At 38.2% G+C, this 10,788-nt stretch overlaps 1 protein-coding gene, 1 long non-coding RNA gene and 1 pseudogene across 3 annotated transcripts; 1 reads left to right on the top strand and 2 right to left on the bottom strand.

Annotated features, from left to right (window-relative positions):
- Positions 1 to 517: 517 nt before the first annotated feature.
- Positions 518 to 3,857, bottom strand: LOC137728767 (GTPase LSG1-2-like). Of its 2 annotated transcripts, XR_011067940.1 has the most exons (6): positions 3,370 to 3,857; positions 2,984 to 3,254; positions 2,841 to 2,897; positions 2,284 to 2,363; positions 773 to 2,176; positions 518 to 732 (listed from the first exon to the last, which is right to left on the bottom strand). XR_011067940.1 is itself a non-coding variant. In XM_068467525.1 (5 exons), exons 1-5 carry the CDS (start codon positions 3,591 to 3,593, stop codon positions 1,072 to 1,074), a joined length of 1,737 nt encoding a protein of 578 aa, XP_068323626.1. In that variant the 5' UTR covers positions 3,594 to 3,857; the 3' UTR covers positions 518 to 1,071. The 2 variants fall into 2 exon arrangements, 1 of the variants encoding a protein (XP_068323626.1); XM_068467525.1 differs by having other exon boundaries at positions 518 to 2,176.
- An 885-nt stretch (positions 3,858 to 4,742) lies between these two features.
- Positions 4,743 to 7,130, top strand: LOC137729354 (uncharacterized). Its single transcript, XR_011067989.1, has 2 exons — positions 4,743 to 5,859; positions 5,966 to 7,130. It is a non-coding gene; the product is annotated as an uncharacterized lncRNA (long non-coding RNA).
- Positions 7,131 to 7,464: 334 nt separating this feature from the next.
- On the bottom strand, positions 7,465 to 10,289 carry LOC137727654 (protein PIGMENT DEFECTIVE 338, chloroplastic-like; annotated as a pseudogene).
- Between the last annotated feature and the right edge of the window lie 499 nt (positions 10,290 to 10,788).

Raw genomic sequence — 10,788 nt, 5'->3', positions numbered from 1 at the left:
TCTTTCCTTGCATTTGTATTTTGTCAGAGGAAATTGATCTTCTTCGCTGCTTGGACCCAAATTCACACATTATGGTATTAACTACGAATGAAATTAATAATACGCTAACTTGTGGTGTATTATCGAGTTTATTAAATGTTTGAGATCATATTTCCTTTGTCGTCTGAGTACAACGATATATTTACGCTAAGAGGGTGAGGGTAATAAATTGATTTTATACTCGTCATCCATGAGATTCAAATCTAAGACCTCTTACTTAAAGGTTAACAATTCTTATTGATCAATACCAAATGACGTGACACATGCAGCTTTGCAATTGGATGAGAGTAAAGAAAAGGGCATCACAAAATTAACTTCTAATAAAAAGATTTGATCACTTTGATAGAGGAAGTCACTTTGTTTCCTTTACTCTCAGATTAATGAGAAGCGAGAGTAGGAAAGGGAATCCATTATCTACATATTTGGGGCCTGTGGAGGTTCTGAGGTTTATGTCGTTTGGGCACATATAAACAAGGGGTTCTATTTTGGATTTCAATTTGTGAACTCTATTTTACCAGTGTCGAATTTGTAGTACACAATTGTCAATAAGAAAACATATAAAAAAGGGAATAGGCCCTTCCATCCATATCCAACGGGTCCTTCGATCCTGTCCGTTCAAACAAAAATCGAATGACCAGAAATTAATTCCATGTTCACCTTCACCTTCTCCTGTTCATCTTCACCCATCTTCCCCTTCTCATGTTCATCTTCTTCTTTCTTCTTCCCTGTTAACCTTCCCATGTTCATCTTCTTCCCTTTTCTCCATCTCTCTCTCCAGCTTCAGAATTGAAAGATCCAGAGGATCCGGAGAGAATCCCGGTCCTCAAAACAGAAACACTCTTCAGCTACATAAATGCTTCCTTATACTTTCTTCACTCACCCTTGTTGGTGTGGTGGGTAGGGCCGAAACAAAGTTATGGGGATGACACCCATGCTCAGGAAACAGAGTTTGATTGCTATTACACATAACCCATATGGATTCTAAATTGCAGCACAATAGGCTGAATAAAGGTTTAAGGGTGCACGAATAAACTATCCAACCTTAACAGGACCGGTGTTCGCTGGTTTCTGAAACACTCTTACAACTGGCATTCCATCTCCACCATCATTGCCTACCCTCCAGGAGCGATCCTTTTTCCTCTGAGTCTTTTTGTGTTGTTTATGAGGCGCAGTGGGCTTCCTGACAGCGACTTTCTTCTTGGTAGCAAGCCCATTAGCTATGTCAAATGAATTGAGGTCTTCCAGGGCATGATCAAGCTCCGGCTCGTCTTCACCTTCATCATCTTCAGAGTTTTCATCATCAGAGGAGCCTGACTTATGATGTTCAGGTAAGACGTTTCCCACATCATCTTCCTCAGCAGTCATTCCAGGGGGCATTTGATAATGGGGCAGTTTCCCATCAATGTAATCCTTCAAAATTTGGCGGGCAGCTTTTGTTTCATCAGGAAGTCCACTTGAGGCAACATAACCACGAGAGGCACAATAGGCCCTCAAAAATTCTGCTGCCAGAGGTGGTCGGGACTGCAGTTCATAGGATTTGGGTTTGGGCAGATCAATCCTGTAAACCGCCTCAATAACATGTCTTGGAACTCGATTGGCCACTACCTGCACAGCCTCCCTATTCTCGGTCATTCGATCAATTGGCAATACACCAGAAGCAATCATCTCATGTCTAGAGCTTGAAAACGATGGAAAGACTAATCCAGGGCAATCACATAGCATTAACTCATCAGACATAATCAATGTTTGGAAATGCTTTGTCTTCCCAGGAGTAGAGGTAACACCTGTCTTCTTCTGGCCTACCAAGGCATTAATAGTCGAGCTCTTTCCCACATTTGGATATCCAACAAATCCCACAACTACATTACTGGAAGCTGAATTTCCAACAACACTTCCACTTCGAGAATCATTGGATCCTGATTTCCTCAGTCTGACTATTTCTTCTGCCTCAGATTGTAAACGAGCCAATAGCTCAATCCTCCCATATATTTTAGTATCAGGGTCTTCTGACTCGTGCAGGTTATCTTCTGTCCACGGGGAACTGAGATTTTTCCCTTCTGTAGCTGCTGTAGCGGCTTTAGCCGACCAAAACACAAAGAGAATATCTTGCGAACAGAAATAATTAGCCCACTTCTCTCTGAAAAAAAGAAAAAAAAAAAAAAAAAAAAACAAGTAATAAAAATATTTTAGAAGGGTGTGAAGTTGGAGAACAGATCAGCTGATCATGGTTACAAAAGTACGAACCTAACAGATAAAGGTAAGAGATCTGCTTTGTTAACAAGAAGCATTGTCCTTTTGTGCTTGTCGACCTCTCGTGCATAAACCTGCATTAAGTAAAGATAAGTACTGTTATTCAAAGTTATCCTCTAGTTAAAAAGGAAAGGCTCAGGGTTTCTCCATTTCAAAGTATCTTGATAGAAAACTTTAAACGACTTGTCCCCTGAAAATTCAATGGAAGGGACTCACCATCAAGAATGATGGCAAAAAGTTACAACATCTCTTTCTTTGTAACAGGTATAAACTAACTTAATCCTGTTAGCACTCTATATGTTACTAAACACACGGTTAACAGTAACAACTCGTTCTTTTGAAACCTCACAAGTGAATGTTCTTGTTTCTAGAACCAATGAGTGTTAAGTAATTTTGTCACATTCGTCATTTTTGAAAGCTATATCGCTATCAAGCACTGCCACCAATTAATCACATTTCAAAGGTTAAACAATGTGCTTATCCACCTATCATCCATTTGTCAACAAACACGACAAGGTAATGTAAACGAATGATAAAATTGATAACATTACCTCAAGATCAGGGCAGCGATAGAATAGCGGGTCTCGCGCATCAACAACCATCACAAGCTGAAATAAAATACAGCACAATATTATTACACAACAATGATTCATAGTGACATTGAAACAGAGACAAGGCCATTGGCCTATCTTACCAAATCGCTACGCTCGACAACCCGCCATAGCTGCCTCCAAATATCGAGGTTCTTCTCGAAAGGAGTAAGGAGAAGCTTGTCGTTCTCCTCAAGCCTGGCAAGGCTTCTGCGCCAAGTCAAGAAGGCTTGCCTTTCATTGTTATCCAGCTCCTCCACAGACATTTGAGGGGTCCACGCAGGCCTCCGCGGCACCCGCAGACTTCCGGCGTGCAAGGCCTCCTCTTTCCTCTTCTGCTCCCTCCCCTGCTCCGGGGTTATCTCATTTCCATCTCTTCTCTCATAGCAAAATTACATAAAAATCAATTCGATAATCCCATAAAAACCAGAGGAATTTGGAAAATTTGATTGATTGGAGGGGTAAAAGGGGGAAATAAAACAGAACTTACAGGTCGATGAGGAGGTTAGGGGCAGGGTGGTCGAGGGAGAAGAGGCGGTCGGCCTCGTCAGCTTGTTCGACGATGGCGTCGATGTCGCTGACTTCGGTGACGGATTCGAGAACCTTCTTCTGCTGCCTCTTGTACATCAGGCCTTTCTCTTTCGTTTGCTGAACCAGCTGGTTGTGCTGTCTCACCAGAGCCCTACCCAGACCCGTCTTCTCGTTCTTACCCATTCTCTCTCTCTCTCTCTCTCTCTCTCTCTCAGAGTATCAGATGGAAGGAAAGGTGGTGGTTTCGATGGAGGTATATGCCGGGGAGAGGCGGGGATTGATGGCGGCCGGGGAGGGGGAACTGAGAAAGAACTGGGAATTTTTTAAGGAAATTATTAACTTAATTTTAAGGCTTTATACCCACCGTTCAGATTGATCTGACGGCTACAGTATAAATGTGTACACATTGGTATGTGTGTACTAGTTCTAGGGTTTAAGATTAGATATTTGTATGTAAGTATTTCGTTTATACTTTAAATTCCAAATTTCTTTACACTAATATGATCGATAATCTTAATTGAGTTTTTTTTTTGTTTTTTTTTTTGTAGACTTCTATATCACAGAAGAAGGACGAGTATTTTGTTAACATCTTCCAATAGCAACCAGACACATCAATGAAGGAGTTGACACGTGATCCACAAGTGTCTTTACAATTGTTGATGGATGGGGATGACGAAAGAAAAGGCAAAGAATTCTATGGCTTAAGAGAGGGTCAAATTCGAGACCTCGAGGGAACTTCTTCTTCATCTAGCTCTCATTCTCCAAGCACGACGTCTTCTAGACTGCAAAAGTTGGAGATGAAGGCCTTCGCCTTAAAAAGAAATATATTTCTTTTTAATAGGAAATTTCGAAAGAGAAAGGCATTAAAAAGAAATTTCAAAAAGCATTAAAAAGAAAGATATTTCTTTAAAAATTGATTACAACCAGAAAGCTCTTCGCCTGTTTTTAGCTGGATCCAAGAAAGTTGCAACCCGAGTTGTCCGTATAAGAATGTCTAATGCATCATTATCATTTTTTACAGTCACCGTATAGACAAACAGGTTTCTGCACAACCACAAAACGAATAAAAAATTGCATAGAAATAGAACAACCTAAGAAAATTTTTGGATTGTGTTTCATTTTTTTTATTAATTAATTTTTAACAATTTTGATGTTCACACATTCCAACTTGTTTTTTTTTTTTTGTGTTTCATTCGGGCTTGATTTTCATTCGGTCCTGATGCGCCAGATGGAGGCCCAATTGCAAATATGGCCCATGTGCCCATGATCCTCTGAGCACCATGCTTTTCTTTCAAAAAAAAAAGAAAAAAAGAAAAAAGAGTCGCTATATAATAAACCCTAAACATGCTCGGGTGCGGTGGACAGAAGAATCGGCGGTTTCAATTCAGGTAACGCTCTCTTTTCTTCTTTCCAATTTCTTTTCATTTTGACTTCCTCAGCTGTATACCCATAATATTTCTTTTTGAAACAAGATATGGAAACTTGACGATACTCTGTATCTTAGCATGACTGGTAGCAAGTCGGTCGTCGAAAAGATGAAAATCGATACTAAAAATTACCCTTGACGATACTCTGGATTCTGTTTTATTTTTTTCTCGCATTTTATAGATACTCTCTATTTTATAGATATGGAAACCTGTTACAGATACTCTCGCATTTTATAGATATCGTCTACGGGTACCTTGTTTTCATTTTTGACGCATACAGGTTTCTGCAAAAAAAAAAAAAAATACCAATAAATTCTGCAAAAAAAAAATACCAATAAAAAGTTGAATTCAAATAAAACATAAATAATTCAAAAACAACATACCTGATCAACAAAACTATAGAAAAACGAAGCAGCATTCTAATAATTAAGCACCCAATGACGAATCTGATCTTTAGTGAAATCGGTACGTTTATTATCACCAGCAATTTTTTTTCAAGTATTAGAAGCTATTCAGAGAAACATCTTTAAAGACAGGAAAGCTTTTCAGTCATGGTAAGATACAATGCTAAAAATATATTCTCTTGTATCTTACCTTGATCGCTGTGAAAATTTGAAAAGCTTTCCTGTCTTTAAAGATGTTGCTCTGAATGGCTTCCAATACTTGAAAAAAATTGCTGGTGATAATAAACATCCTGATTTCACTAAAGATCAGCTTCGTCATTGGTTGCTTAAGTATCAGAATGCTGCTTCGTTTTTCTGTAGTTTCGTTGATCAAGTATTTTGTTTTTGAGTTATTTATGTTTTATTTGAATTCAAATTTTTATTGGTTTTATTTTTGTGCTTCAAATTTTTATTGGAATTATTTTTACAGAAACCTGTTATTTACAGGGTATGCGTCAAAAATGAAAACAATGCACCCATAGACGTTTCTCCTCTTGCTGAGAACGCTGGATTTGATTTTCTCGGATCTAGCATTAAACAAGCTAGGTAGTACTTGGGGGAAACTGAGTTTTTCAGAAGGTATCCTTTTTAATCCTTATATATTAATGTATCAAACCTTAAATTTTTGTGTGTGTGTTTTTTTTTAATTCGAATATTTTAACGTCTGCTGTATTATAATTTATAGGTGTGAGGAGTTTGAAAAAGATGGCAATGTGTCTGTTGGTGACATTTTTGTCCAATTTGCGAAGAACTACTTTGCTAGGGTCTGTTCAATTCTAAAACAGGTAGGATTACATACATATTTACATGCAAGCCCACTGAAACAAATTTTCATACGTAACGAGGACATGAGTGCACCATCATACTGGAGATGAGAGTTCAATTACAGGTGAAGATATATGAGACTATGAATTTCCCGATCTTCAAATGTAAGATTAGTCCTAAAACAACATAGTTTGCCCTTTTTACCTGTCCGCTATCAAGGAATGTGTGCGTTTGAGATGAATGGCAAAGTTAAACAGTGCTTTTTCGAACTACCAATATCACAGGCCAACCTTAAGCATCACCTTGGTTCTTGTTACTTTTCAAGCTTGAACCATTTCCAATTTGCATACCTGCTTAACTTATTAAAAATCAGTGCATCATCTTCAGGGGATTCCGCCTTTAAGATCGGCGAGCACAGCGGTCACCTTTTGCCTAATACTCAGGCGAAACGAGGGGATGGTGCTACCTCACTGTTTGATGAAAAGAGGCCACACTCACTTTCAAGGCCAGCAATGCTGCAAGCCAAGAAAAGTTGAATTCGGCATCAGTTGGGACTTTCAAGGCCTGCAATGCCACAAGCCAAGAAAAATTGAATGCTGCAAGCCTTGCATCTTTTCTTGTTTTCCAAGAACCATGATGTTTTTGTCTCTCTTTTTTGCAGAACCTAATAAACAAAAGGCATGAACCTGAAACTTCAGACCATGGTTCACAAAAGCTTCATCAGCAAACAAAATGTACTTAGAGCAATCCTCAACATATGAAAAATGTTTTATGAAACAACAGATGTTGTTGTACAAACCTTGTCAAGGCATGTTATTTTTCTCCACTGTGGACGTCAGAGAAAAGTACACTGCAGCTCTGCTATGGGACCTATCTCCATCGTGACTGCCTTTTCCACCAGAGAGCACAAAGGCCTTTTTTCCAACACGATCATCATCTGTCCACTGAACTGAAGGTCTTCCATTTTTGTTTACTGGTGCGAGGCTCATGCATAAATAACTTGTACACACTTTTGCAAGCTACAAGAATGTGATACATTTCACCTTGCATATGGATATATTATCTTTGTGATACGTTTCAAACTACCAGAATAAATCTTCAAGAATCAGATGAAGTTCTGAAACTTTTCAGAATGGGGCAATTCTGAGGAGCAACCATTTGGTAAAAAGTATTACATAACTGCATGCCTTTTCAGTTTAAAGTTCGGAATTTTGATTGGGGTGTGATATCCACACACCCCTTTTTACTTCTCAACACCCTTCTAAGTTTCGACCGTTGGATTAGGTGAATTGAAGAAGATCAAAGGGTAGAAATTAACAAGGGGTGTGTGGATAGCACACGCCTTTTGATTTATATGCTGAATAACAATATTATGTCTTCTGATCATCTTCATTCATTTAGATACATTGAAAGCTAATGCTATTTTACTTCCAATTTGTGGCGTTCTGATCTTTCAAAAGCACAACAACACACATGCAACATTTCTTCAAAAGAGACAAATTCAGGGAAACTATGACCCAGTCTGATTTTGAGGTAAGTTTTAAAGCTAGCATACCTCCTGTTAGTTTCTCCTATCCTCACTTGAGCTCCATATGGAAATATTTTCTTAACGGCTCCTTCCAAAAGTGTTCCTTCCTTAAGGTTTAACAGTTCCTGTAACAATATATAGCAAACCGATGTCAGTTCTGAAGAAAAATAAGATCATAAATTCCAAAAATAAAAAATGAGAGAACACTCAAAGCAACAAAAGAACATGAATAACTTTAGTGTCAATATCCTAACTGACCCAAGCTTCTTTCTCACTCAATACTAAGTCATTCTTAGCTTCGTCTATTCGAGTAATCTGCACATGCATCCGGCAACCCACCCACACCATTAGGAAATATATGCAAGAAGCAGATTAACAAATCAAATTTATGACACTATATTAGAAGGAAAAAGTTAAATAATGAAAAGGTGTTGGTGCCACATTAAGAGGCTGAGTGAGATGAGAATACCCGGCCTACCCTGCCCTGTTGCTGATTCCTAGTCTCAATACTTGTACAAATAGCTTCACCAGAAAGAAGATTTTCAAACTTCAATTTAAAAATCTTACTTAAGTTCAAACACATCACGGACACATTGATTAACTATAATATATGTTCAAAAGATGACAAAAAAAATCGACAAATGTGGAATCTTGATGAAAATGAGAAAAACTTCTAAATGAAAATTCTTGATATTTGTAGAGGTATAATTGCCTTATCCACACTCTTAAGTATCCTCATTGCCTTCACTATACCTTAAGGCTAAAGCACACTCTTATCATTATGAAACACTGGCTTTAAGAAAACAGTGTATAATGGATTGTTTCCAGTGTTTCAAGTGCTTCAAGCATTGATGTTAATGATAACTCTGGCTGGTTGGACTATCTAAGTACATAGAATTTCCAATTATTATTCTTGTATTTTCATCTCTTAATAATACTGACATCTCAAAGAAATTGCTTCATTTGACGTTGATAGTGTCATAGAAAGAAGTAGTTCTAGTGGATACATGATATCAGTACTGATTGATGGCTTGGATGCATTAACATAAAGAAATACAAATCATACCAGAAATGTAGCTAAATGAACACTACATGAAAATACACACACACACACACATTCCACAAAACCATCAACAACTTACATTCTCTCTCAATTCAGTGAAGTTGTTCACTTTACTCATTAAGTAAGTTTTTGGAAGGAAAGCTCGGAGACCCTAATGAACCAAATTGTGAAATGTTAGTTTGGAAACAAATACACCTTCACAATTTCACACACAAGACAAAGACACAAACCTCAATTCTTGTAAGAAGGCCTCCAGTATTCCATTCTGTAATTCTAACTTCAGTAGGTTCATTGAGTTGTTTTATCTGTACATCATGTCGAAAAGCTTTAGGAAAAATTTGGAATACATTCTCACCCAACATCACCAGAGTGTCATGAGCTAAATGCTACAGTCAACGTAGTAGTTGCGAAGAGAAAATCAAGTATCAAGAAGTCATGATAATAAAAGACTTAGTTACGAATTAACAAATAAATATGGTCTAAAAAATAACAGCAAAGGCAAGATAATCCGAAAACGCACACAATAAGTCATGCAGCAAGCACAAGGATTCACCATAAAAATTGCCAATGCCATGTCCAATGAATAGGAAAGAAACAAAACAAAGTGAGATAAGAACCTGCCTCACTTGATGCCAAGCAATTCGCCTAAAGAGCGTCTAGTTGAAAGCAAAGGCCTACCACCGAGCGTTCTTCCAAGGACCTCGGCAAACAAAACAGTGCCGGTTTCAACAACTGGACCTTCCGGCACAGGTCCCCTCATCACAGCTTCAGTTGCCACAATCCCCATCTTCCCTCTGACCATAATCTCTTCGGTGTCAAAATTCGTATCACATAACAAGTAATCCATCTCTGTCATACAAGGCAGCACCTCCTTAGTCCTTAGCATTGTACCCAACAAGTCTGCCCCCACATTCACGTCGAGTTTATTCTCATTACCTGAAACAACTTCAACCACAAAATCACCTGGTTTCGGTTCGTAATACTCCACATTAACGTTCTCAGCTCCCTCATTTCACCATCCAATTCACTTTCTTCCTCAAAAACTCCCGCCTCACCTCCCTTCTCTTCCACTCCATCTCCATCCCCACTATCTCTCGGAGCGAAAAACTTCAAGAAAGGCGCCAATGCCTCGTCTTTATCGACCTTTTCAGAGTCTTCATCCGGTTTTTTGGAATCTTTATCCACTTCTGAAGCAGACCCATTACTCGTAAGTACAGGGGAAGGCTTAACAAGCAGCTCAAACTCTTCATTCTCTTCAATCCCATCCCCTTCAAACTTGTTACCCAAATGGATAATTGGAAAAACATCATACACCTCACTCGTAGAGCAAAACGTAACCCGGGTTCTTCGCCAAACGGGAAAATTCCTACAAATTTTCAGACTTTTCGACAACCCAACCGTGGAAAACGAGCTATAACTTGAAGGTTTAGCAAAAGCTGAGGTTTGTGAGTTGAAATTGTCAATTTGAAGTGACGAGCCGGGGAAGGAGATAGACTTACAGGGGTCGACGATGAGTAGCATACCTGTTTTCGTTATCTTGGGCACCTCATGAGATTCAGCTAGAATTTTGCGTTCTAATCGGTTTACTGTGCAAGGCAACGTTTTAGAAATCTTACTTCTAGACATTCCGTGACCATAACGTTTTTTGGGCTTCCACAAACATCTTTTAAGACTATTTTGTAAGAAAATCCAATTCAAGTAAAGTCCCTAGGTTAGATTTACAAATTATTAATTATTAATATCTAAACTACATCCAAAATAGATATTAATAATAAAATTCTTTCAATCAAAAACCAATAGAATTACAATTATAACTTTTAATACATAACTGAAAAAAAAAATTAGAAAAGAAAAAAATGTGGGCATTAACACAAGCAACTTTTTACTATTTTTTTTTTTTCTGGGAAAATGATCCTTGACGGATCCTTTTCTTGGGGATCCTAAGGATCCCGTGACCGTTCATCGTATATTGTGCGGTCAGAAATCATTTCAAAATTTAAAATTTAAAATTAAATATAAATAGTACCTAACGAAAACTGACTTCACGATGTACGATGAACGGTCATGATCATGGGATCCCTAGGAAAAGGATCCGGTGAGGATCATTTTCCTTTTTTCTGAACCATGTCACTCAATCGCTATACTCTAAACT

The sequence above is a fragment of the Pyrus communis genome, chromosome 3 (genome assembly GCF_963583255.1).
Source record: "Pyrus communis chromosome 3, drPyrComm1.1, whole genome shotgun sequence".
Lineage (NCBI taxonomy): Eukaryota > Viridiplantae > Streptophyta > Magnoliopsida > Rosales > Rosaceae > Pyrus > Pyrus communis.
Note: the sequence above shows the minus strand (reverse complement) of the source record. Positions and strands in the feature narration are given on the sequence as shown.

Excerpts from the sequence above, each read along its gene's own strand:
- LOC137728767 (XM_068467525.1), bottom strand. The coding sequence starts at position 3,593 with ATGGGTAAGAACGAGAAGACGGGTCTGGGTAGGGCTCTGGTGAGACAG. Across the intron at positions 3,255-3,369 it reads CCTAACCTCCTCATCGACCT|AGATGGAAATGAGATAACCC; the intron begins GTAAGTTCTGTT and ends CTATGAGAGAAG. Across the intron at positions 2,898-2,983 it reads TTGTCGAGCGTAGCGATTTG|CTTGTGATGGTTGTTGATGC; the intron begins GTAAGATAGGCC and ends ATTTTATTTCAG.